The 27,780-nt window shown below is 38.7% G+C and overlaps 2 protein-coding genes and 1 long non-coding RNA gene across 18 annotated transcripts in view; 2 read left to right on the top strand and 1 right to left on the bottom strand.

Annotated features, from left to right (window-relative positions):
• ERAP1 (endoplasmic reticulum aminopeptidase 1) overlaps nt 1-6,100 on the top strand; it is a 33,671-nt gene extending 27,571 nt beyond the window's left edge. For all 5 annotated transcript variants that reach the window (XM_010993968.3, XM_031448643.2, XM_031448624.2 and 2 more), the window contains 3 exons: nt 69-209; nt 734-815; nt 4,385-6,100. In XM_010993968.3, coding sequence (XP_010992270.2) covers nt 69-209; nt 734-815; nt 4,385-4,540 — 379 coding nt within the window. In that variant the 3' untranslated portion in view covers nt 4,541-6,100. The remainder of the gene's footprint in view (nt 1-68; nt 210-733; nt 816-4,384) is intronic.
• CAST (calpastatin) overlaps nt 1-27,780 on the bottom strand; it is a 119,352-nt gene that overhangs the window by 7,059 nt on the left and 84,513 nt on the right. For 6 of the 12 annotated variants that reach the window (XM_064482596.1, XM_031448680.2, XM_064482592.1 and 3 more), the window contains 10 exons: nt 26,916-26,966; nt 26,674-26,745; nt 25,511-25,609; nt 23,631-23,738; nt 22,307-22,399; nt 20,555-20,599; nt 20,089-20,181; nt 18,754-18,825; nt 8,905-8,961; nt 7,788-7,962 (listed from right to left, as the gene is read on the bottom strand). In XM_064482596.1, coding sequence (XP_064338666.1) covers nt 8,920-8,961; nt 18,754-18,825; nt 20,089-20,181; nt 20,555-20,599; nt 22,307-22,399; nt 23,631-23,738; nt 25,511-25,609; nt 26,674-26,745; nt 26,916-26,966 — 675 coding nt within the window. In that variant the 3' untranslated portion in view covers nt 7,788-7,962; nt 8,905-8,919. Of the gene's footprint in view, nt 1-7,787; nt 7,963-8,904; nt 8,962-18,753; nt 18,826-20,088; nt 20,182-20,554; nt 20,600-22,306; nt 22,400-23,630; nt 23,739-25,510; nt 25,610-26,673; nt 26,746-26,915; nt 26,967-27,780 lie in introns of those variants that run through there. The other 6 variants (XM_064482582.1, XM_064482593.1, XM_064482588.1 and 3 more) reach the window with 4 other exon arrangements.
• Nucleotides 14,512-27,656, top strand: LOC135320101 (uncharacterized). The gene is made up of 4 exons (XR_010379289.1): nt 14,512-17,669; nt 20,379-20,488; nt 21,351-21,459; nt 24,651-27,656. It is a non-coding gene; the product is annotated as an uncharacterized LOC135320101 (long non-coding RNA).

Genomic DNA, 27,780 nt, shown 5'->3' with positions numbered 1-27,780 from the left:
TACTAAAATTGTTCATTACTTTTTCAGGGCCTATTCATTGCTGACATTTCTTCTCTTAATTATTCTAGGCTACTAGAGCAAAGTTTTAAGGGAGATGTAATAAAAACTCAAGAGTTTCCAGATATTCTTAGAGCTATTGGCAGAAACCCGGTGGGATATCCATTGGCCTGGAAGTTTCTGAGGGAAAATTGGAATAATCTTGTACAAAAGTAAGTAGTGCCAAAAACTGTGCCATGACTGGGAAAATTCCTGAAGCTGGCTAACAGTGGAAACTTACAGGGATTTTTTTTTTTTTTTTGACTGAAGATAGGAGTAACAGGTACTTGAAATATCCTTAGAAAATATGAAACTGTAATTTAATACTAACTAATGCATCTGAATAGTCAGGTTTTTCATTCCATCAGGAATACTCTCTTCCTGCACCCGGTGACCTGTTTGAAGCCTTCCTCTGCACAGTTCAGCCGTGTCTTCTGTTCACTACTTCTGCTCGGTACATCTGCTTCTGTCAAACTCTGCAGCACTTACTACTTCTGTGATTGTCTTTTGGGTACCTAATCTTCTGTTCACTGGCTGGTGTGCTTATATTTACAACTAGACCTTAATCCATTGGATCACATCTTTTTCATGCCCTAACTAGTTTTGTGTTAATTGCTATGACATACAGGAGGCGCTTAAAAATACATGTCGAATGAACAGATATGTCATGATGCATTCTGACAATTTCTGTTTCTAGGTTTGAACTTGGCTCGAGTTCCATAGCCTCCATGGTTGTGGGAACAACAAACCAATTCTCCACGAGAGCACGGCTTGAAGAGGTAAAAAAATAAAAAGCTTTCTTTTTAAACTTAAGTGACAATTAGCTAATAAATTATCTAGTAAATATGAGATAGATAAAATACTTTAAGGATCCAGTGAGTTAGCAATGGATTTTGTCACTTAGTAAATGTTCTTTTTGGATGTATGTTCTTCTTGGATGTGTGTTTTGTTCAGTGTGGTGTTTGGGGCATGAGCAAATATCCATTACACGTAAACTGCTGGAAACTGCTTCTTCCCACACACATTAAGAAGTCTTAGCTCTGCCACTAAAAATGTTAGGGCTTAAAAAACTACTGTAGACATTTATTCCCTGTTTAGGGTGTTAACAGTGATCTTTATATAGATGGCTGAAGTGATCACCTAGTTATTTTGAAAGAGGCAGATCTGGAAACAAGACCTATTCAGGTTCATGATTTCCTATGTGTGTACCAACTACTTTCAGAAGGAACTTTGGGCAAATTATAAGGTCCATGTATAAAATAATGTTAAAGAACAAAAAGCCTCATGATGTTCAGAAAGTGGTAATTGTATGAGTGATTTATGTTGAGGATAATTTATTGCAGTTGCACCCCAGATTTACCACAGCTCTCCATCAGCCAAAGAAAAATGAGAAAACAGTATGAGTTATTTTCATTGTCAGTTAAGAGAAAACCATGGACCACAGAAGTTTTCCACAAAAGCTGACTTTTCTCTTGGTCTTAAACTTGGAGTTTGATGTATGGGTAATTTTGTTGTGGTGGCTTTTTCTGTAATGTTTTTTAAAGTTAAGTTGTAGAACAAATTGACGTGATTTTAAAAATATGTTGCATTTAGATAAAAGTTGAGAGCCTGTTAACTTTTTTAGGAATAGTTCCACTGTGTAGTCTGGTTACACCATGGTCTAGCTTGATATAGGGAGAGTGCTTTGAAAATGCAGAAGCGATGTCACGACCCTTATCTTTTGTCCAGTTTTTTAGTAGCATCATCCAAACGTGTAAAACTTAACTTGCACATAATAATTCAAGTTTGAACTCTAGTGGGGTCTACATCAGAGATATTCTGTGTGATGACTGCAGAGCCATGTGTAGGCTGTGACCAGATACACAGCTGTCCATAGACCAGATCTGTAGCAACAAAACATTTCATTCATTGACTTGTTCATTCATTTTTCTCATTAATTCATTCAAGGCATATTACATATTCTATAGCAGACATATTATTTTATAGCAGCGGTGGTTTTAGGTTTCAGGGCTATGATGATGAAATAGGACAGACAAAGCCTCTGCCCTCAGAGCTTAAATTCTCCTGGGGGAATCAATTACAGACAGCTCAACCTGTGTCAGGTAGTCACATGCTCTGAAGGTGAATAAGGCAAGGTAGGAGGGAGAGCGACTTGGTAAGGGATGGTGCTGTGTTCTGTGGGCTGATGCGCAGATGTTGGCCAGATACTGAAGGAAACGCAGCTGTCTAAGAGGAGAGTGTTGTGTGCAGAGGAAACGTCAGGGGCAAAAGCCCTGAGGCAGGGCATGTAAATGAAAGAGCCTGAGATACTGCCAGAAGGTTAAAACCTGAAAACCAACCCATGACTAACCCTTTCTTGAAAACCTGCCCGTCACTCTTGAAGTAAATTGCAAACCTCTCCTTCCCCTGTGCAGGAGGCTGAGCTCACCTGGCCCCTGCTCACCCGTCCAGCCAGTTCTCACGCTCTCCTGTGTGTACTCTCTCGCCCGCTCCAGCCACTCAGCCTCCTCCTGCTCCCGGGCCACTGGGTGTTTGTCCTGGCTCTAAGCCTCTGCACTTATTTCTTCATCTGGCTTGCCCATTCACCAACTTTGGACTGGAAAGGCTTATTTTATTCTTTAGGGGTCCCAGCTCAAATGCTGCCTCCCCAGAGCACTCTGTCTAAAGCAGGCCCCCCTGCCCCAGTTACTGGCATAGCTCCGGTTTATTTTCTCCAGAGCAGTGGCGTTAGCGTCATCCTAGCTGACTGCCTGTCTCCCCAGGACACTGTAAGCTCCGTGAGGGTAGGGTGCTTGCCTGACTCATAGCCTCAAGTGGGCTTTACCCACATCACACAGCTACATCCTAACCAACGCTCTGTAGTGTTACAGATGAGGAATCTGAGTCCCAGAGAAGTGAAATCATTTACTCTAGGGCAAACAAATTAGTAAGGTAAACCTGTATCAGGCTGCTTATTGCACAGAAAATGTTCTCAAGGAAGCAGGTTTGAATCAAACTCCTACTCAGTTGAGATGCCACATTTCCCAAGATGGATGAAGGTGGGAGTGGTCATTTTGAGTTAGGAAAAGCCTGAGAGCAAGAGTTAAAAGTTGGCTTTGTTACAGCTCTTGTAGGTCTGTGTTTTAGTGAGGGGCTCCTTCAGGATTGGTTAATTAATTTGACAAATTAGTGAAATTATTGATGTGGTCTGACTGGAGTGCCCACAGTGATTTTTTAAATTTACTATCAATTTATCTTAAGCTCTGAGAGAACAAAAACAGTAGGTTGAGGTACAATTTAAGGTAGGATAGCGGAGTGGGGTGTTTTGTAGGTTGCTATAGCAGGAGGGCATGCCTTTTGCTCACTGAATGGTCCTACTGAGATTTAATTTTAAAACAACCCCGGAGTCATTTAAAATTGGAATTTGATCTTTCAAAAGCTCATTCTTACCCTCCTCTTATTCCCAAACTTATGATATTATGACATGGATTTTTAAGGAATTAACTGTCTGGAATCCATGCTGAATAAATAATACATCTTGGCCTAGACTTGCTTCCTGTCTACAAAATCAAAAATTGATGGATTAATGCTGTGAAAATTTATGGGAAAAGTTTAAGAACCCTTGAAGGTGAAACAGAGTTTCACAATGGTCAGTGCTGTTGCAAAGCCAACCTGTTCCTCATGTGAGCTTAAAGGGGTTAAAATACCCTGCAGCAAAACAACAGCAAAGATATTTTTGAGGACATAGCCAAGTGTTTCTTATCTCTTTAAAACCACAGGGAACTTTGTGTGGATTTTATCTTGTGGGAACAATACATGAATTGTGGATTAGGGTAAAAAAAATTTGGCACGGTTTGGGGTATTACCACCATAACTTGTTAAGAACCCCACTCCCTGCAGTGTTTCTATAATAATATACAAGGCCAGGCCCATGGAGAAGGACTGCACTTACGCGGCTGAAATTGTTTTGCTTGGCAAGGAATATACTCTGCACATTTTGCTTTTTCAGATATGTTTAAAAAAGTTAAGTTTGCATCTGTACGTATATAACAAAATACACATTAAATAGATACACTTGATTATGACAATTATAAAATGATAAACAGTGAAGTCTTCTAGAATCTGGCAACTGTGAATAAATAAAAAAGCTGCAGAGAAAAAAGACAAAACTTGACATCATGAGGCATGAGCTCATTTCGTGGAGCTTAAGTTTATGTACATAATTGTATCCAGACACCTGGCCCTGCCTTCTGTATAGAATTTTGACAGATGCTGGAATTCTAGCTTCAGTTTTCTTTTAACTAACCTAAACTTACATTAATGCAACTTAATAAAACACAATTTTAAAAAAACCCACTTTTTCCTCAAGGTAAAAGAATTCTTCAGCTCTTTGAAGGAAAATGGGTCTCAGCTCCGTTGTGTCCAACAAACAATCGAAACCATTGAGGAAAACATACGTTGGATGGATAAGAATTTTGATAAAATCAGAGTGTGGCTACAAAATGAAAAGCTTGAACTGTTGTAACAATTCGTTTCTTGCTGGTTCCTGTGATGTGTAATCTCCAAAATTTGGTTGAATGTGAATATTTTCAAACTAGAGGTGGTTATTTTGGCACCTACTGAAGATACTTCTTTTTCCTTCAACTGCTTATTCATCTAACCCTTCCTATGAAGACTGGCTGTTGAATTTTTCATCAATTGGTCATTGCCACCATGTGTCTCATTACAGGTGTTGTCCCGAAATGTGGACTCAAGTGATGGGTTCCTTACTATGGAGAAGTAAAGTACCTTATTTTTTTCATTCTGTATTTTATACTTAAGCCCTATGGTCTCCAAAGCCCTGCTCCCCATGCCCCAGTCCCCATGTGTTTGTCATTCATTAGCTGTTCTGTCTCTCAAGTCTCCTCTGAAGACTTCAAACAGTGGGGACTCCTGACCCGTGAACCTCTGGGGCAGTGACTGAGCCAGAATGCCCCGGATCTGCCTTCTACTTTCCCTTCCTTGCTGCATCCCAGGAGCTGACCTGCTGTAGGGCCACATCATCAGGCTTCCTGGTCCTCTGGCTTTTGGTCCATCTCCCAGGAGGGCACATTAGAGCCTTGGGTAGGGGAGAGAGTAGGTGGGGATGTTCATTCCCCCGGGTTCCCCTGCACAGCTTTCTCCATCTCTGCATTCTGGTAACCTTCGCCCTCTCATCCCTTCACAGTGAGGGGTGAAGAGGCAGCCTGGCTTTTAACTAGTCCTGGCTGTACTTGTGGTTTCCATATATCCTGCCCTCACTTTCGCTTAAAAACAAACAACTTTTGTAGAACCCTCCTCTGGTAATGCTAATTGGAGTGTGCCATCCGTTTCCTCAGGGACCCTGAATGATAGTGTCTCTTCTGAAAAAGCAGAGTGCATTCAGGTCTAGAGAAGAAACCTTTCATTTGAAGTTGAATCTGAGTGCTATTGCTCCTTAGGTAGGTGATGCTTCATCTCCCTGTTTCTTATTTGGCCTAGTTTACAATCCTCAAATAACTTGTTACTGGCACTTATTGCCAGTAAGTCACTGCAGTTTCTAGTAAATGATAATGTATTGTGAAACTGAAAATACTTGCTTTTTTTAGCCTAACTGAAGACAGTGCATTGTCTTGGAATTGAAGTCTTTTATGAGTTTTTAAAAATACATTACAAAATTTAAGGTAAAGGAGTATGATTCGAAAAATGTCAGTGTGTTGGTCTAATACACTATGAAATAGAGTGACTTTTCTGGACATAAATGTGTTTACAGTTTGATTTTCATAAATATGCATGCTTAATTGTTTGAGAAATTAAAAAAAAAAAACAGAAATCATTGGTAATTTCCACCCCTGGGTATTTTCCTTCTGAAAAACATACAAAGCCAAGATTTTAATGTAAAATATTCTTCTTTAATTGCATCTTATATCTTGATTAATGAAACATGAAAATAGTGGTTTTTCAGTTTTGGTCACCTGAGGAACCTATTTTCATTTATTTTCAGAGAAGTCCATTTTCTAAATAGACATATTGCCACAACAATGTGCAAAACTCTTTTTTGGTAATAAAAATTGTTATTTCCCTCTAAGCAGATGTTTGCAATTATTTCCTTCAAATTAGATGGGTAAAAAAGGACCGATTTAGAGCCTATAGCTTATTCATGTCATCATCAATTACTAGCGAACACCCAAGCCTGAAGATACTTCTAATAAACAGAAAGGCACATTTAGAGTTCCTTAAATAAATGTTTACTTTTACGGGCATTTCTTAAATCTCTGGATTTTGGTATGTCATTTAAAAATACTTGTATATATGCATGGAAATTAACACTGCAGCCATCTCCTTGCAGACATACCTGTCAACATGAAAAGTTTCACTTCTTTTTTTAACAACTTTGTACCCACTCAATGGAAGAATTAGAGACATAAAATCCCTCAGGGAGTGTGTTTATTTTCTTGTTAGTGCCTTGAAAAGGTCTATTGACTCACCATAACACTGGCTTATATTTCCCAGATCTGTAATAATGATGCCTGCATCTTTGATGGGACGGAGACATAGCATTTGACATGGATGAAGTTTGAAATCCCATAGGTATATGCATGATTTTTAAAGAGAATTTTTAGAGAGTAGTAAAATTTGATGCCCATAATAAGCAGTGTTATTTTTGTTTGCCATCCCCCTTAGACAGTATTGGCGATATTACTTATTTTTAGTGAAGTCAGCTCAGTCCTAATAAATAAAAACTTTAAACAGATGCTAAGGAAGGCTGTGCTCTCTGAAACAAGAAATTCCAAATCAATTTTATAATATGTACCTGGTAACTTTTCCTGCATTCACTATCAGGAAATAAAGATGGGATTTTGATCAATAGTTAATTTCATCAATGATATCAGTGCTATGTTCATAAACCAGTAAGAAAGATATGAGAAACCATTCAAAGTTGTAGGATATCAGAACCTAGTTCTTAAATTGCTGTAGGGTGGGGTGGGAAGCAGATTTTTAAACTTGGGGTTTTTTTTTAAAGTGTAAGTCTGTTCTTGTACTTGGTAAAGCCAACTCCCATTAAGCTAGATGCTGTACAGTGCAAAGACTAATGTGGCAATGGCTCTAAGAAAACTGCTGCTCAGGTTTTAGAGAGAGGATGGAAAACACAGCTTAATGCAATCAACTAGCAGCGTTCAAGCCTCATATATATATTCTAAAAATTAGATGTTGTTATTCTTGGAACTTGCTACGCAGTGACACAGAGTCTGCATTTTGCTCCTCTGTCTTGAGTCAAGTCTCAGTAGGTCTGTGCTAGCTGGAAGGTGCTGAAGCCTTAACCTCTGGCAAAGAAGAGTTCAGCCTGAAAAGGGTTGGGGTGCTTCCTTGTCTGTCCAGGTTATCTGTTTTTAGCAGCTCAAGAGGAGATATGTGCCCCATGTACAATATTTTATGTTTGACTCAAAAACACTAACCCAAAGAAACATCTATATAGTTCAAAAGCCCAAGAGGAAAGGGGTAATGAGAACTCAGAACATTGAAGAATATGTAAAGCATTGTTTTCCAAATGCTAACAACAATAATAACAACAAAGTGCAAACTGAAAATACTAATGAGATTTACAGGCACTGTGTGTAGAATGTGCAAAAGTTTGCAAAGATTTTTCCTTTGGTGTGTGTTGCTTTAAGAAACTATCAAATTTATCTCTTAGAAATATAAAGTTCCTTTCTTTCCCAACTGAAGGCAATTTTTAAAAATGCAAAGTTTATCAATACTCAGAACAATAACACAGGTGAACCAGACAAATTCAGTTTCTTTCCAAGAAAAGAATAATGAACAGTGTTTAGGATGTCAAAAGACTCAATAAAGACCACTGTCTAGAAGCCACCCAGAAAAATTTTCTGTTGTCAAAGCCTTTTGTTCTTCAAAAGTCACCATCTACCAGTTGAAGATTTTTTATGCAGATACCTTGAAAAATTCAAAGAAGAAAATCCAGTGAACCATTTGATATATAATTTTCTTGTTGCAGGCATAATAAATGTAACATTTAGCAAAATCTTTTGTATAAAAGACAAGGGATAATTTCCTATAAACAGATAAGTGAGTAGATAATTAATAGAATTTTTCTTTTATAATTTTGGGAAAAATCTTTGGAGCAATGCTAATCAGTATACATCCCTCTTTATAGGAAATAAAAGAGGACCATGGTGTGAGTGCCTAATCCAATTTAACCTACATTTCGATTTCTTTTAGATTTTTGGCAGGAAGTGGTTGTAAGCTTCGATGGCTGAGAATAATACCTCTTCTCTCTGAGGCTGATAAGGGCCCAGCTCTCAAAGATCTCAGAGATTCCCTCATCCCTAACAGCTCTGCAGTCACCATTAAGCAGAATCAAACATAGTGCTTTACTTCCCAAAACTAAGATGAACAACAGTTGTCAATCTTCTCCTTTGCCGCATTCTCAAAACCCTGTAATTACCATCAGACCCTAGGGGGATGCTTCTCCCCACCCTACCATGTGTTTGTGTTTTGGGTAATAGCACTGTCATAAGGCCATTTCACTGTAAGATACAACCTACTCATTTTGCTTTGCCACAGTAACCTGCAGCCATGAGCATTTGGGTTTCAAAGAGTCAACTAGACTTAGATGGTCATTTTCTTTAAGAGCCTGGCCTAATATTTTAAAAAGCTCTTAATTATAAGATTAATGTTTTTAAACATTCCAATAGCACTATTATTCCATTTATTGCTTTTCAGGGAATTACTCTATAGATTTTGCAAAGTCCATTTCATGCCAATAGTATCTAAAGAACATGAAATTTCAAGAAGTGGACTTAGTTTCTCTCACCTATAACACATAGGCCGGTAGAAGGTACACTTGTCTTCATTTACAACAAACACCCAACTTACCAAATAATGTGAACTTTAATTTCCATCAGATTTTGGCTTGGAAGTTTCCTCCTTTGCCTAAAAGAAAGGAAAGCAAAAACCATCAATGAGCTCTTTATTTTCTGGATTAAATATCAAAAAACTGATCAATCAGGAGAGGCTTATGAGGAAAGACTTTTCAGAATTAGAAAGGCTTAAGATGGCAGGCACTGGGGAAAATAAGATGGTCCTTTGTAAGTATTTCATTTAGCTTAAACACTGAATTTTTCTCCTTCAAGTTTATAAACTAAAAATAACTTTAAGTGACTCAATTTTTTACTCTAGACTTTTTTTTTGAAGGCCAGAGTAATTGAAGAAAAAAATACATAGGTATTCATGGATTGTATCCATTCATCCCATTGATCCATCCTTCTATTGTACTTGGAGGCTTAGTGGGCAGCTAATCCACGTAGCATATAGGGTTATTGTGCTTTCTATTTTTTGAGTATGTACTTTATATAACTGAAATTAAATAAACAAATATTTAATCTGAGATACAGCATGAGCAACTATCTGGTTTCTTGTATCCTTTATGGATTTTACTTTTTTTGAGGTATAATTGACATACACTGATTTCAGATATACAACATAGTGAATCCATATTTATATATATAGTCAAATAAGATAGTCTAGTTAAAATCGATCACCATACATAGTTACAACATTTTTGCAATGAGCACTTTTTAAGATCTACTTTCTTAGCAACTTTCAAATATGCAATACAGTATTATTGACTATTATCACCTTGATCTGCATAACAGTCCCATGACTTATTTTAAGTTTGTGCCACTACTGACCCCCTACACCAATTTCACCTATCCCCCATCCCTTACCTCTGGCAACCATCAATCTGTGAGCTCACTTTTTGTTTTTGTTTTTATTTTTTTAGATTTTACATATAAGTGGGATTATAGTGTTTTACTTTCTTGACTGACTTCACTTGCATGAAACCCTCAAGGTTCATCGATGTTATCGCAAAGGCAAGATTTGATTTTTTGTGGCTGAGTAATATTCCATTTGTGTGTGTATGTATGTGTATACATACATACTATATATACATATATACCATATTTATTTTTACCCATCCACCCATTGATGCTTACTTAGGTTGTTTCCATACCTAGCTACTGTAAATAATGCCACCATGAACATGAAATTGCGTATATCTTTTCAAGTTAGTTTTCATCTTCTTCAGATAAATACCAAGAAGTGGAACTGCTTGACTGTATGGTGGTTCTATTTTTAATTTTTTGAGGAACCTCCATACTGTTTTCCATAGTGGCTATACCAACATATACATTCACACCAACAGTGCATAAGCGTACCCTTTCCTCCACACCCTTCCCATTTCTTTTCAGTGCCAGACATTCTAACAAGTGTTAGGTGGTATTTCATTGTGGTTTTGATTCGTATTTCCCTAATGCTTAGTAATGCTGAGCAACTTTTCATATGCTTGTTGGCTATATGTATATTGTTTTTGGAAAAATGTCTATTTAGATCCTCTGCTTTTTTTTTATTTGAACTCTGTATTTTGTCGATGTATTAGTCCCTCTATATTTTGAATATTAACCCTTATCAGATACATGATTGCAAAAAATTTCTCCTGTATTCAGTAGGTTGCCTTTTCATTTTGTTGATCATTTCCTTTGCAGAGTTTACTTTAATGTAGCCATACCTGCTTATTTTTGCTTTTGATGCCTTTGCTTTTGGTGTCAAATCCGTAAAAATTACTGTCAAGACTGATGTCAAGGAGCTTACTGCCTATATTTTCTTCTAGGAGTTTTATGGTTTCAGGTCTTACATTTAAGTCTTTAACCCATTTTAATTTTTGTGTATGATTTTAGATAGAGATCCAGTTCCTAACACTATTTATTGAAGAGACTGTCCTGTCCCCATTGTATATTCTTGGCCCCTTTATCATAAATTAATTGATCATTTATTCAATGATGTATTTCTGGGCTCTCTATTCTGTTCCATTGACCATTGTGTCTGTTTTTATGCCAATAGCATACTGTTTTGATTACTACTGCTTTTAATATAGTTTGAAGTCAGGGAACATGATGCCTCTAGCTTTGTTTTTTTTTAATTTTTTATTGAAGTATAGTTGATTTTCAATGTTGTGTTAGTTTCTGGTGTACAGCATAGTGACTTGGTTATACATATATATATATGTGTGTATATATATATATATTTTTTCATACTCTTTTTCATTATAGGTTATTCTTCAAGCTATTGAATATAGTTCCCTATACTCTGCCGTAGGACCTTGTTGTTTATCTTTTATATATAGTAGTTAATATTTGCAAATCTGAAACTCCCAATTTATCCTTCTCCTCTCCTTTCCCCTTTCTTAACCATAAATTTGTTTTCTATGTCCGTGAGTCTGTCTCTGTTTTGTTAATAAGTTCATTTTTATTGTTTTTAAGATTCCACGTGTAATTGATACCATATGATAGTTGTCTTTGTCAAGTCACTTTTTTTTTAATTGAAGTACAGTCATTTACAGTGTGTCAATTTCTGGTATTTAACACAATGTTCCAGTCATGCATATACATACATATATTCATTTTCATATTCTTTTCCATTAATGTTTATTGCAAGATATTGAATATAGTTCCCTGTGCTATACAGACTAAACTTGTTTTCTTTTTATCTATTTTTATAGTTAGTGGTTAACACTTGCAGATCTCAAACTCTCAAATTTATCCCTTCCTACCCCTTTTCCCCTGATAACTATAAAATTGTTTACTATGTCTGTGAGTCTGTTCTGTCTTACAGATGAGTTTATTAATGTTCTTTTTTAGATTCCACATATGACTGATATCATATGGTATTTTTCTTTTTCTTTCTGGCTAACTTCATTTAGAATGACAATCTCTAGGCCATCCATGTTGCGGCAAATGGCATTGTTTTATTTTTTATGGCTGAGTAGTATTCCATTGTATAAATATACCACAACTTTGTCCACTCATCTGTTGATGGTCATTTAGGTTGTTTCCATGTCTTGGCTATTGTGTATAGTGCTGCTATGAATACTGGGGTTCCAGCTTTGTTTTTCTTTCCCAAGATTGCTTTGGCTACTTGGGGACTTCTGTGTTTCCATATAAATTTTAGGATTATTTTTTGTATTTCTATGAAAAATGCCCTTGGAATTCTGATGGGGATTGCAGTGAATCTGTAGATTGCTTGGGTAATATGGACATTTTAACAACAGTTTTCCAATCCATTAGCATGGAATAACTTTCAATTTATTTGTGTCTTCTTCAGTTTCTATCATCACTGTCTTATAATTCCCAGTGGATAGGTCTTTTACCTTGGTTAAATTTATTCTAAGGTATTGCCACTGTAAATGGAATTGTTTTTCTTTCTTGTAGTTTATTATTAGTGTATAGAAATGCAACTGCTTTTTGTATATTTTTATACCCTGCAATTTTACTCAATTTATTAGTTCTAATAGTTTTTGGTGGCATCTTTAAGGTTTTCTTTATATAATATCATGTCATCTGCAAATAGTGACAGTTGTACTTCTTCCTTTCCAGTTTGAATGCTTTTAATTTCTTTTTCTTGCTTACTTGCTATGTTGAATAAAAGTGGTGAAGGGGGAGCATTCTTGTCTTTTTCCTGATCCTAGAGGAAAAGTTTCCGTCTTCTCACCATTGAGTATGATGATAGCTATGAGCTTGTCATGTGTGGCCCTTACTATGATAAGGCATGTTCCCTCTGTATTCATTTTGTTAAGAGGTTTGTTTTTTTTTTTTTTAATCATAAATGGATATTGGTTTTCAGATCTTTTTCTGCATCGAAAGAGATAATCATAAGATTTTTATTCTTCATTTTGTTACTGTGGTGTAGCACACTGACTGATTTGCAGATGTTGAACTACCCTTGCATCCTTGGACTAAATCTCAGTTGATCAAGGTCTGTGATCCTTTTAATGTATTACTGAATTCAGTTTGCTAATATTTTGCTGCGGATTTTATACATCTGTTCATCATTAGGGATACTGGCCTGTAATTTTCTTTTCTTCTGGTGCCCTGGCGTAGTTCTGGTATCACAGTAATACTGGCTTTCTAAAGTGAGTTTGGAAGTATTCCCTTCTCTTCTATTTTTTGGGAGAATTTCAGAAGGATTGGTATTAATTCCATTTTGAACACTTGGTAGAATTCACCAGTGAAGCTCTTTGATCCTAGACTTTTAAGAGAGGTTCCATGGTGTAATGGTTAGCACTCTGGACTCTGATCCTAGACTTGTTTGTTGGGAGGTTTATGATCACTGATTCAAACTCCTTACTAGTAATTGGTCTTTTCAGATGTTCTTTTTCTTCATGATCCAGTCTTGGTAGGTTGTATGTTTCTTTCTTCTAGGTGTCCAATGTGTTGGTGTATAATTGTTTATTCTTCCTTATGATCCTTTGGATTTCTGTGATATCAGCTGTACTGACCCCTTTTCATCTGATTTTATTTGAATCCATTTTTTCTTGAGTCTAGCCAGTTTGTGAATTTTATCTTCTCAAAACAAAAACAAAAACAAAAACAACAAAACCCCAGCTCTTTGTTTATCTTTTCTGTTGTCTTTTTAATCTTTCATTTATTTCTGTTCTGATCTTTGTCATTTCCTTTCTTCTACTAACTTTGGACTTCATTTGTTATTCTTTTTCTAGTTTCTTAAAGTATAAAGTTAGGTTGTTTGGGATTTTTCTGGTTTTTTGAGGTAAGCATATGAACTTCCTCTAAAGTACTATTTTTTTTGTATCCTGTAAGTTTTGATATATTGTGTTTTCATTTATATTTGTCTCTAAGTATTTTTTGAATTCTTTCTGTTATTGAAGTATAGTCAGTTACCACGTGTCAGTTTCTGGTGTACAGCTTAATGTCCCAGTCATGCATACATATACATATATTTGCTGGATTCTCTTTTGATTTCTTCTTTGACCCATTGGTTGTTGAGTAGCATGTTTAGGAAATCGATGTATTTGTGGATTTTCCAGTTTTCTTATAATTGATTTTGAGTTACATACAACTGTAGTCAAAAAGATGCCTGATACGATGTCATTCCTCTTAAATTAAGTTGTTTTGCAGCCTAACATATGATGTGTATCCTGGAGAATGTTCCACGTACACTCGAGAAAAATGTGTATTCTGTAGCTTTGGATCACGCATTCTGTATATATCTGTTAAATACATTGGTATAATGTCATTTAAGGCCAGTGTTTCCTTACTGATTTTCTGTCTAAATGATCTATCAATTAATGAAAATATGGTATTAAAGTCCCTGACACCATTATTGTATTGCTATTTCTCCCTTTAGGTCTGTTAATACTTGCTTTATATGTATATAGGTGCCCCTATGTTGGGTGTGTAAGTACTTATAAATGTTAATTTTTCTTTACCATTATTTAACATTCCTCTTTGTCTTGGTTCTAAAGATCATTTTGTCCGTAATAAGTATAGCTACCCCAGCTATCTTTTGGTTTCCATTTAAATGGAATATCTTACTCTATCTGTTCACTTTCAGTCTGTGTGTGTCCTTACATTTGAAGTGAATCTCTTATAGGCAGCATATAGATGGGTCTTGTTTTGCTTTTTTTTTTTTTTTAACCAATTCTGCCACTCTGTGTCTTTTGATTGGATAACTTAGTCCATTTACTTCTAAAGTAATTATTGATAAATATGTACTTACTGCTAATTTTGTTAATTGTTTTCTGACTGTTTTGTCTTTCTTAGTTCATTTCTTTCTCTAGCTCTCTTCCTTTGTGCTTTGATAATTTTCTAAAGTAATACACTTAAATTCCTTTCTCTTTACCCTTTGTGTATCCACTATAGTTTTTACTCTGTGGCCACCATGAAGCTTACATATAACAACTTTTAGCAGTGTTTTAAGTTTATAAAATCTTCAGTTTGAATGCATTCCAAAGCTCTACATTTTCACTCCCCTCCCCGACATTTTACATTTTTGATGTGCATTTTACATATTTTTATCTTGTGTATCCCTTAATTATTGTAGTTTTAGTTATTTTTTATTACTTTTAACTTTCATACCAGCTTTATAAGTGATTAATCCATCCCTTTACAACATTGGGTTATTCTGAATTTACTGTATATTTTACTTTACCAGTGAGATTTGTACTTTCATGTTTTCTTGTTACTGATTACAGCATCCTTTTTTATAAGGCTGGTTTAGTGCTGATGAACTCCTTTAGATTTTGCTTGTCAGGAAAACTTTTTCTCTCCTTCAATTCTGAATGACAACTTTGCTGGGAAGAGTATTGGTTGGAAGTTTTTTCTTTCGGCACTTTGCAGGTCAGAAGGGAGTGGCAATGATACATTCAAAGTTTCTGCTGAAAATCTACTGATAGTCTTATGGGGGATCCCTTGTATATAAAAAGTTATTTTTCTCTTGCTATAGGTTCAGTTTCTCCTTTAATGTTTGACATTTTAATTGTAATGTGTCTTTGGTATGGGTGTCTTTCAGTTTTTATTTGGAATTCTCTAGGCTTCCTGGATCTGGATGTCTGTTTCCTCCCCCAGGTTAGTGAAGGTTTAGAGATTATTTCTTCAAATAATCTCTTTGTCCCTCTCTCTCTTCTCCTTCTGGGACTTGTATAATGCAAATGTTGGTCTCTGTGATGTCCCAGAAAGCCTTTCAGCTATCTTTACTATTTTTCCCATTTTTCTTATTACTACTTTGATTGGGTGAGTCCCATTGCTCTGTCTTTGAGTTCACTGATCCTTTCTTCTGCTTCATCTAGTCTGCTGTTGAATCCCTCTAATGTATTTTTCAGTTCAGTTATCGTATTCTTGAGCTCTGTGACTTCTATTTGTTACTTTCTTGTATTTTCCCTTTTTGTTGAAGTTCTGTGTTCATCCATTCCTCTCCTGAGTTTGGTGAGCATTGTTACGACTTATTTTGAACTCTTCATCAGGTAAGTCATTTATGTCATTAAGATTTTTTCCTGAGGTTTTATCTTATTCTTTCATTTGGAACATATTCCTATGGTAATTTTCCTTGAGTCTGTGTTGGTTTTTATGCGCTAGATAAAACTACCACCTCTCCCAGTTTGAAGGAATGGCCTCGTGTAGATGAACCTTACGGTTCCACCCTGCCCTAGCTCTTAGTTGTCTCTCCAACTTTGTGACTGTCCAGCCTATTTTTAGTGGTTCACAGTAGCTGCTTTCTGGGTGTGCCAAGACCTGTCAATGTCCCAAGAGGGAGGATCTCATTGCCTAGATTCAGGCTGAATGGAAGCCAGTCCCTCAGGTAGCAGCTTTTAAAATATGCAAATATATATAGTCTTGCAGGACTGGAAGCATCAGTCCTGCTGGCTGCCAGAGCCAGGCAATTGAGAAGTATCCCCTGGGTAGCAGTTACAAAAATTGGTCCTCTATGTGAGGATACAAACTCCTTTCTAGGAAATTCTGGTGGCCTAGAATGAGGTGGAGGGACAGCACAAAGACAGTGAGCACCAGCTTAAGATCCCTAAGGGTACATCTGTAGGCCCCTAGATGTGTGCCAAGCCTGAAGCCTGTCCCTCAAGACCAAAGCTCTTGGTCTTGACAGGACAAGCAAATAGGCCTCTTACACAGAAAGACTGGGGATATGTTTTAGTCTGCTGTCTGTACAGTACTCTGTGGATGGTAGCCAGCTAAGAACTACATCTCTGATTGCTACAGTTCTGTGAGACCCAGTAATGCAACCATGCTGGCCAACAGAGCCTGGTGATCAAGCAGCATCACCTGGGCGGCAGCCACAAAAACTGGGGCACGAGACACCTGTAAAGTCTCCCCTCTGGGAGATACTGGCACTCTAAATAGTTGCAGAGAGCGTGTGCAAACAGTGCTCACCCTCTGAAGTCTCTGGAAAGGATCACAGTTGGCCTTAGATGTGTATTTAATCAGAAGCCTGCCCCTCCCTCAGGCTGCGGCTATGCAGGTAAGCTATGAGTTTCTTTTAAGAGACTGTGCTCCTTGAACTGTTCCATCTTGCAGGGCCCTGGGGGAGGTAGCCAGATAGAACTTTATTCACTGGTTACAGTTCTTTGGGACTCATGAGCGTAAGCCCACTGGTTCCTAGAGTCAGTTTGATCTAGAGGTGTCTCCCTGCAGGAGCTGCAAAAATTGAGGTGGGTGGGCAGTGGAGGGTTCAAGCTCCTTTCTGGGATATACCAGCTAGTTGGAGCAGGGCAGAGAAGGGTGCAAAGATGGCACCATCCATCCTGAAAAGTATTTCAGAAGATCCCTGCATGCGTCTATGGATAGGGTAAGTCATTAAGGTTCTTTCACGGAAAGTCTAGGTGCTTTTCAGTCAGCTGCCGTTGTACTGGGCTTTGGGGTGGGCAGATAAGTATGAGCTCACAAGCCCTTTAAGAACAGTTTCTCAGTTTGCTATAGCTGTATGGGTCTTCATGGACACAAGCTCCATTGGCTTTCAAAGCCAGGTGTTTTGGGGCTCATTTCTTGGAGGGTCTTAAAGGCTGTGGTGCTGATAATGGGGTTCAAACTTTTTGCTCCTCAAGGAGAAGCTGCTCCTCAAGGAGAAGCTCTGGGTTTTGAGTTCCCTCTTGTTGGTGGGTTGCTCTATTAGGTGTGGAATTTATGGTGAGACTGTCCCAGCTTCTTGTACCCTCTTAAATGTGGGCTTTCTCTCATTTGCTAGATGAGTAGGAGTCACTCAGCTAATCTGGGTTTTCTTTTTTTCCCTAGAGGAAGTTGTTCCATATACAGCTGTAGATCTGATGTCTGTGGGACAAGGTGAGTTGAGGATCTTCCTTAGGTCACCATTTTGAACCAGAACTCACTATCTTGTTTTTAAGAGTTTTGATGCATTTGGACTGTTGTTTTTAAATTTGTACCTTTAATTTTTCATTGTACTTGGGATCATAGTCATAACCATTTGAATCCTATGTTCTTAGAATTTGGATTAGACAACTTTTAGGTCCCACTTCTGTTGTTTCCCTGACCACAGTTTGAGTAATTTTAAGGTGGTCTGGGTCTTTGGAGAGGTGAGGGTATAAAGTAGATTCACCCACCCCAACCTTCCCTGAAGTCTCCAACCACTACAGCAGCAGCTCTGATGCCAACCGCATACACCGCTGTGAGAGAGGAAGTAAACTTGGGCTGACAGGGAATCAGTGATACAGCAACCAGCATGTCACTGCTGTTCTCAGGCAGAGCTCAAGAGGAGGAAGCAGGAGTCACAGAGTTTTTAAGAAGGTGAAGGCAAGGAGGAGACAGGGCTTATAAGGTGGAGGATTGCTTTTGAAGTGATGAAAGAACTCAAACATGCTTGCACTACAGGGGTAAAGAATTAATTGAGACAAAGTTACTGGAGAGTTACTCACTCCCTGAGAGAAAGAAGGGGCTGAAGGGCAAAGGGGGGAGGCTAGGAGGCAGTTTGTGAAGGGGATTTTGGTTATGTTCTGCAAAGTAGCCTCAATTTTCTCTTTGAAGCAGAAGGAGAGGCTGCCTGCACACAGTGGGGAATTTGGCTGGAAGGGAATTTGTGGGATTTGAGGCAGGGCAGAGCGACTACACTGATTCCAGACTAGCACAGCTTGTTCAGCCGACATCGGGAACCATCAAATGATAGGGAGCTCATCTGTATTTTGTGCGACAGGAGCTGGGAATACAGGAAACTTGAATTGTATTAAGAACATTCATTTCGATTTCTAAATTTATTTATTAAAAAAATAAATAAATGTCTTTAAAACTTCAGTTTCCTTAGCTAGACATGTTAGGGGACAGCTAGTGCTTTAGAGTAAAACAATTTTTAATAGATCCCAATCCCATTAATGAAATTGCGAAGCTAATCTGTAGTCTATTCACTTCTGTTTACCTTTGCAGAGTCCTTTGCTTTACCCCCATTCTTGGGTGCTTTGGAGCGGGAAGCCGTCTTCTTGTTTTTGTCCTAAAGCAAAGGAAATGTAATGAGGCTACTGCTGTCACCAGTCCTTCCAGCAGCTAACCACTGCTGCAGGCAGATCAATCCAGACTGTCCTCTTCAGTAGCCTGGAATCTCCCACGTCATTAAGTAATGGAAAATTGAGTATCTCAGTCATGATTTTTTGAACAATAGTGAATGTACACAGATGCTTAAGGTAGGAGGTAAAAAGGATCAAAATGAGAAGGTGAGTCACACTGAGGCTCTGCCAATTTTCATGACATGTGATTCACCCAAACTGCATTTTGCTCATCAAAAAGAGCTTATTTCTGTCGGGACTAGTTTTCATGTACCAATAGGACACTGTTTTTTTCAGTGTTATAGAAGCAACCAGAGAGAGCTGGGGCAAGTCATATACAAAAAATGAAGTCCATTCACCAAAAAAGCATTATTTATGAGGTTCCCGGAGTAAGAAATAGGATGCTGAGGTGGTCTAGAAATTCAATCACCCAATACGGGGAAGACTGCTAATGCAGTGATTGAGATGTTTGATAACAGCCAAAACAATAGCAACCAGATGTACAATTTTAATTCTCAAAATAACAAGGGCACCACTTTTCCCTCTATTTGATTTACAGAAGGATGTTCTTTATATGGAAAATGCCACACTTGTTGGAGTACCCATTTTTTTCATTCACTTTTACGCACGTGCTGCGTACCAGGCCTCCAGCTAATGCTGAGCATATAGGCACCAGACACATCACTGCTGCACACAGCTCTGGTGTGACGCGCACGCTACAGGTAACCCAGAGAGCAGGGAGAGCTCAGGCGGCCTTGGCCTGGGAAGGGAAAAGCAGTCAGAGAAGTCTTCCCGGAGTGGCTGACGGGTGAGTCAGCCAGCTGCAGAGGGCAGAAAAGGGGAGGAAACCCAGAGGGCCATAGGCACAGTCTAGTTGGGGACTGCTCTCATTTTAAATGAACACAGAGAAAACATTACTGTTGTACAGCAATAAGTAAGGTGTGGCAATCAAAAGTGGTGGCTATGGAGATTAACATGGAAAACATTTATGAAATAATGTTAAGCAGTGTATTATATCTGGACTCCAAGTACAACCAGATAAAACATGGAAAAAGACAAGAGATATACCAAATAACAGTGTTTGTAGGGTAGCAGAATTATAGTTGTTTTTTTCTTTTCAAGTTCTCAATGGCATCAATTCATTTTACAGTCTGAAATTCTATATATGGACACACACATTCAAAGAAAGTCAGTACAAAAAAGCACAGTACCTTTGCTGTGTCCTGGGAGGTTTCTGTAGTTGAGGAACAGCTGTCAAAATCCCCTGAGAGGGCATCAATGGGGTCTTGGGCTTCTGCAGGTTTCTGAGGTATTAAAAGAAACAACCATCAGTGAAGAAGTACAAGGCCCGAATGCTCTGTGGTACGTTTTCCCACATCTCTGAAAATATGTTTCAAATACAGCCTTGCTGACATTCTTTTCCTAGCAAACTAGTATATTATAAAAGAGATATTGAAACAGGAAAATCTTGACAACTGTTTTCTTCTACTCTTTTCTACAGGTTGCTGAGTATTCTCTGAGCTTTGATTTTCTAATCTGAAAAATGGAACTGCCTGGGAAGACAGAAACAGTGCACTCATACATAGGCCTTGGCATCATACGAAGCGTAAGGTAGGCATTCAATAAATTTTACATTTCTAAAGTGTACAAGTTGCTAAACATAGCTATAGTATTTACCTTTGATGCCTCGGGCTTCTTTGTAGGTGGTTTCGCTGATTTGTCCTTAGAAACAAAGCAAACTATTGGTTAAACAAACTTCTGTAAAAGTTGACTTAGGTGAGGTCAGTATGCAATCTATTATCCAATGGATGACTTGATCTTTTTTTTTTTAATGAAGGTACTAGGGGTAGAATCCCGGACCTCATGCATGCCAAGCATGCGCTCCACCCCTGAGCTATATACCCTCTCTGCTCCAGAGACTTGAAATGGAGTACAGTCAACCCTCTGCATTGGCAGGTTCTGCGTCAGCAGATCAAAAATATTTGTGGAAATAAAATTCTAGGAAGTTCCAAAAAGCAAAATTTTAATTTGCTGCATGCCAGCAACTATTTATATTTACATTGTATTAGGTATTTAAATCATCTCTAGATTACTTATAAGTATAGAAGAGAATAGGTATAGTATTATATGCAAATACTCTGCCACTAGAGGACTTGAGCATCCTCAGATTCTGCTGTCTGTGGGTCTTGGAACTAATGCCCCGTGGATACGGAGGGATGACTGTAAGATTTGCAGCAACTGAGAGACTTGGGCCCCTACTATTGCTTCACCAGCTCTGCTTAATTAACTACCCTGTAGCTGTTTTACTAGCCTTTGGGAAAATGCAAGGGTGTGTCTGGTCCTGAAAGTAAAGGAAACACTATTTTAGCAACTTTCTGCCACTGTATGTTACTTTTTGTAACATCTTAAGTAGAAATGTAACTTGTGTTTTTGTGTCTTCTTTGCTAATTTCCTATATGCTTGTCTAGTCTAGCTTACTATACTTCGAAAGCATTTGAGGCACCGGAATGGTCTAGAGATAGATTTTCTTTTCAGTGAGGATTACAAGGAACACTCATCAGGGATTTTTCCCATCTACAAAGGTAAGGACACTAAAAAATAAATTTCCCAAAGAAAACAGCAGGGAGAATTCTAGCTAATTCTAGCTGGATGCAGAATTACTATCTTGAATACTGAATGCAAGCAAGGAGGACTGATGCTGGTAATACTCTGTCAACCAGGGTGTCAAAGCCCCCATATGAATCAGTACAGAATTTGGACTTCCCTGTTTTTATATGATGACAGACCTGGAAAGGGTTATTTAACGTCTAATGGACTTGCAACTAGGAGCCAAATAGGAAGGGGTAGGGTTGGACCAGGTTGACCCAAGAAAAACTGGCTTCCATATTAAAGACAAAGACAGACTTCCTGACAGACTTTATTTAGGTATAGAAATAGGATGTGTGATTGGGAATATGGTGTTGCCTATCTTCACTCTCAACAGTGCCAGGGGTGGTGTGGACAAAGAAAGGGGGACCACAGGTCTTAGAGGAGCCATATTTGCTCTATTAATTACTCTATACTAGCTCCTTTCCTTCTCTCCTTCAGCAGAGAGACTGCGTCAGTTACAAATACCATTCTTTTTATAGCCTTTTCGTGTAAAGAGAATTCATCTGTATTCATGCCTCTGAATCACTGTTAAGCATCAGTGAGTGACTGAACATTATTCAACTCTATGCTGCAGTGCCCAGCAGAGTAAACATCTAACGATACTGGCTCAAATAAATATTAAACAGAATTCTAGACAGCCTGCTCAGTGGGGACACACTGAACGCAGTCAGTCGTGTTACAATTATGCTGTTGTTACAGTGTACCTCCTAGTCATTTCAAGTGCGGTTTGAATTTCGAAAGCTTTAGTACATATCCAACCTAGACAGTGCCCTCAGATACCTCATCATCCTTCTCCAAGAGATGTCTGTATTCAGGTGGGATAGTGTCATCTCTTTCTCCCAGCTTGTCTCTATGTTCAGCTTTAGCTTTCTCCTGTAAACATGGAAATGAATCATCACTATTCACTTCTGCCTTCACTTAGAGAGTGCATGCTAAAATGCAGCATTCAGCATTGATTGTGCTTTTTTGAGGTAAAACATAAGGTCTTTTAAAATTTTCTAAGCAACAGAACAACTTCAACCGACTTTAAGTTAATGAAAAAAAATAGTGCTTATGTATGTCAATCCATATCTGAATTTTTTACCTGTATTTTAAATTGAAATAAATGATTAAATAATTATCCTCAGAAACCATGTAAGGAGATAGAACCCAAGGGTACAAATTTGCTTTTTGAAGAAAAAAATCAAGTTGCTCTATCCTGGCATTTAGAGGCACTATTTACAACCTTGACTATAAGCAACCCAGAAAGACCAGGACGAGAGGCAGATCTGAAGGGATGTGCTGGCTGACTGGCAGGTGAAGAAATGCCTGCTGCTGCGTGAACGGCACCCACCTCCTAGCATCCCTGCCTCACTGTGGCGTGGCTGGCTTCTGTCAGATTCCCCAGGGGCGGGGTACAGATTTTACTTTTCTGTATCATTCTAGTTTCATATTTCAAATATAGGTTTTTAAGTACCTCAATATTTCTATGACAGTGGTAGAATCAAGACCTAAGGATTCTTTGAAATGCTGTCTTTGGAGCATAGGTTTGGCTGGTCTGTTAACAATCCTTTAACTTAGAACCAGAAAGGTAAGTACTGTATATTAAGTATAAATTAGTACTTATACATGTTGTATAAGATATGTAGAGTTAACAGCCTGCATCTTACAGACTCCTCTGTGGTGCTGCCCTCCTGGTCCGACGTGCTCTTCCTGTAGGAGTTTGCACGTGGTTAGTGATGAGGGCAGAGAAGACATGTCACTACATTTACACAACTTGTCAATCTACAAATGCACATATGCCTCAGACATAAGATACAGTTAATGCCAGATAAAACCAAGCAAAGATAATGCAGGAAGAGACTAAAATTAACAAAGCAGACCTGTGCTTGTCCACAGTCACAGAGTCTGGTCTCACTGAGAGGACACTGGCCTGATGCCATGCCACGGCACAGTCCTCAGAGGGGAAATGGACACCGCCTAGACCACACAGTGGGAGAAAATGAGACTTAAGTTCTCCAGCTGTTCAGTGGCTCCAGGCAAAGTCAGGGTGGTTTCACCTTTTGTGTGGAGGGGTAGGGTAGAAATTGTACATTTTCCCTTACTAGTGATTTTTTTCTTTTACCTTGACTTTATCCTCTATTGGTTTGTTCTCATCTGGATCCGGCTGTCTCTGCCCGAGACTGTCAGAAAGTTGATCCAGGGCATCGTCAAATTCTTTGTTGTCACTCTGCTAGAAATTAATCTGAATTAGGCACTGGTTAGCCAAATCAGGTCACCTGCTGGAGTGTGGCCCCAGCAGTGCCACTAAGGCTCCCACAGGTTCACGGGATCTTCCCAGGGAGACGGGTAGGGGGCGGACGGCATGGGATCTGCAGTCTGGGGTTGGTGCTCTTTCTCCGTCTTTGCACCTGCTACCCCACCCATCTTACTTTTCTTAAAAAAAAAAAAAAAAAAGCAGGTTCTTCCCAAAAGACAGGGTTCTTGGCCTGATTCTCTAGAAAATACGTCTTATGATGCTTTCAGTACATGTAACAGGATGTTCCCAGCAAAGAAAACTCACATGAGTTAGAAGTGCATTCATTTAAATAAAGCTTTATACCTAGTTTCAATGATGTCTTCAAATAAGATAGTAACTAAAACTAGATTCCTTGATGGGAAAAGTGATAGGGAAGGGGTTATTCGAAAACATACCTGTGAAAGGCAAAAAGACCTCTGAATGTTTAATAATAGCTCAATCAGAGCAGAACCTAGAACCTGAGTATTAAGAACTGTAGATAAACAAGTTCATACTTTATAGCACAGGGAACTATAGTCAGTATCTTGTAGTAGCTTATGGTGAAAAAATGTGAAAATGAATATATGTTCATGTATGACTGTACACTAGAAACTGACACACTGTAAGCTGTACTTCAATAAAAAAAAATACATAAACTGAAGTGGAAATGGTAGCCTGCTTATTAATGGCTCCTCCTCTCTGTTGCACGGGGACTTTGTCATTGTGAGTGTGTGTATGTACACACACCCACACACATGGAGAAGGGAGCATTTTACTGGTTTTAAGTCCTTCATTAGAGCCCAAGATTATAGCAGCTACCCACAGCGGGGTCTGGGCTTTGTCATTTGTGCCTCTGGCTATTTTCAGATGATCCGAAGCCTGACCCAACAGGATGCAAACTCACTCAGAATCTCAGAGGACAGCACTAAGCAAGCTTTGAAGCTACATCAAAAGGAAAGGAAGCAGAGCTGACTTCACTAAGGCTACTTCATCTCCAATGAGCAAATGAGGCACTTGTTCTTCACCAGAAGAGATGGGGATCTGGTTTAGGGAAATCTGTCTTTTGATGTGCCGTGGTCTCCTGGGTAATGTATAATTTGGTACTGCACAGAAAGTTAATCAGGGAAGTCTGGAAAAGCTTTGGTTCCACCAGTCTTGCCTCAGAACATGTAAATAATTACAACAATATTGATGCTGGGTTTTTCTATTACTAGCGTGAAAATGACAAGTCTTTACTGGTGTGAATGGGAAGAAAACAATGCTATTCCATAACAGATGGGTGAATTTGGGGGAGCAGGCAGAAGCTCAAACCCTGAGTCATTCCATAAAATAAACTGGAGGTTAAATAATAGGTAGTATTTACAGCCTGTGTCAGGAAAAATTTCAAGGAGGAGAAAATCAACTATCAGGAAAGCTAAAGAATTTTAAAAATCTAATAATTGGAATATATACACAACACACATTATTGCACTTTCAATTCTAATAAGGCAACAACAGTATTAAGCTCCTTCACTGGGTGTAAAATACTTCCACATACAGTGTTTAATTGTTTCAGATATTCTGTCATCTCCCTAACTTGTCAGCCTCATCTCTTCTGAAACGCAAGGTCCCTGTCCCTACTCTTCCAACACTTGGGTCTATTTTTACGTACTCTAAGCAGGACTTCTGTTTCCTTTCTTCCTGCTGTTGCTACTGAGAAAACAAATATTTTAAGATATGATGCTTACCTGAGTGTCAGGGGGTGGACCTGCAGCCTGGGTGGTTGGAGCTGGGGTTTGGGAAACTACTTCAGAGACGGCAGCTGAAAGTTTAGCATCTTCAAACTGCTTTTATGAAAAAATAATAAAAAGGTTCTGATCAGTAATACGTTGTATACAAGTTGTGCCACAGCGCTGCCACTTAAATACAACTCTCACTAGAGCTTAATGCTGCTACTCTCTCGATCCAGACGGAAGCACAGCAACATAGCGTCTTAAGCGCCATTTTTATTCCACTTCCTACTCCACAGCGGTATTTTACACAATCTCCTATTCACATTATTCTAAAAGGGGTTCAGAAAGCTAGTGCCTTTGAGTTTCATGGTTTGCTCACACACTTCTGGTCGTACATTTAGGTGGTTTGCTTTCTTTGTAATTTGTTGCCTTAAGTTCTAGAAGTGGCGCTTTTTACAGTCCAGCTCTACTCTGCCAGCTGCCCTCCCCAAAGCTGCTAGAAAGTCATTCCACCAAAAGCAATAAATGGGCACGCCCGTTTCCCACAGCCCTGCTTGCCTGAATTAGGTATTTATCGCCTATTTTTAACTTGGATAATGTACTGGGTATAAAGTGGTGTGCTCCTGTTGCTTTAATACTTGCTATCTGGTGTGAGGTTTCAGTTTTATCATTTTTTCTTAATGTTAAATAGTATATTTCAGAATCTTTCTGAAATAATGACTCCTTTTCTCATTGTAAAGATTTAATCTGTCATTTATGTTCATTTCTGGATTTTTTTTCCCCACTGACCTGTGGCTTTGCTTTCTGAATCAGAACTATATTTTTATCATTACTGTATAATAAATTCTGGTGTTTAGTTGGGTTAATCTTTTTAATGCTTTTCAGTATTTTTTAAAATATTTTTATGCACTTATTTTTCAAATATATTGGACAACTCAATTTTAAATTCTCTTTTCATAGGTGTACTTAATAAGAGTGTGTGCTCACTGGTTCAATTAGTTACACTACTGATAACATCCACTGTGGTGGACGGGTATGTCATGATAGAGCACATTTTTAATGGCTGTGATGAGTTGAGGGCCATTAATTTTGTGACTGTTTCCTCAACTCCCATGTCAGATTTTAAGTTACAAGTTTCTGCTACCCTAAAAGTAAAGAAATAAAATCAGAGGACTTACAAGAGATGAAGTGTTTGGGGGACCGGTGAAGTCCTTAGACAAAGCATCAAGGAGAAAGTCTTCACTCAAGGGCTGTAAGAACCAGGAAATATGTCAACAAACAACACCTCATTTGTCTCCCCTTCAAAATGATGTCACTGTTTATATGCTCATCAGCTCATTAAACAGAAAGCTATGCCTTCCTGCATTCGCAGTCAGGGCCAAAGGAGAAAGAGACACTCAGAGAAAACTGGCTTGCTTACTGGAAGCGGTTCCTTGGGCTCTTTTGGCAGGAGTGGTTTTCCATCTTTATCCTATGCGGGGGGGAGAAAAGCACGGCAGAGTCATTTTGCATGTATCCTAAGTATGCAGCCTTGTAAACATTCTCAGAGGTTGACAGGTGATACCTGATGATGTACACTGTAAATTAAGATTCACCATTTCAGGAAACAGATTCTCTCACCAGGAAATATGCTCTGATTAACTCATGTCAACAAACAGTTCGCATACCTCAGGCATTCCCTAGGCACAGGGGCTACAAATGGATCGAGGGTGGCTTGCTAACCTCAGAAGCCCGGGGACCAGGGTGGAGGGGGGGGAGAATCACATGAACAGCTAATGTAGCGTTGGACACGTGGGGCTGTGACAGTGGACACAGGACACCGAGGGGGCACAAGGATGTGCCCCTCCCCTGACGGAGTGGGGTGGGCTTTGCACAGGTTGTCTGGAAAAGCTGGTTAACATTATAGGCGGCACATCCAAGCCCTGAGGTGAGCACTGGGAATCCCCCAGAAAGCAGGCTAGACAAAGTCCTACCCTCAGGGAGCTCACCCGGTGGGCGGGATGTCAAACCTTAGGACTCAGGTGATGCCAAGCTTCAAATGACTCTAAGTGCCACGTCTAAGTAACAGGATAAAATCCATAAAGCCTTTGGGACTCTTTAGTAAAGAAAATGTATAAATACATGGTCAATCCCATTCACACACACATATAAAAGTAAATAAGCACAAGGCTCTCTCTAGATGCACACAGTTAACTCTTGAAAAACATGGGGGTGAGGGGTGCTGACCCTCCGAGCAGTCAAGAATCCATGTATAATTTATAGTTTTCCCTCTGCATCCACGGTTC

This window comes from Camelus dromedarius, chromosome 3 (assembly GCF_036321535.1).
Source record: "Camelus dromedarius isolate mCamDro1 chromosome 3, mCamDro1.pat, whole genome shotgun sequence".
NCBI classification, from domain to species: domain Eukaryota; kingdom Metazoa; phylum Chordata; class Mammalia; order Artiodactyla; family Camelidae; genus Camelus; species Camelus dromedarius.
Note: the sequence above shows the minus strand (reverse complement) of the source record. Positions and strands in the feature narration are given on the sequence as shown.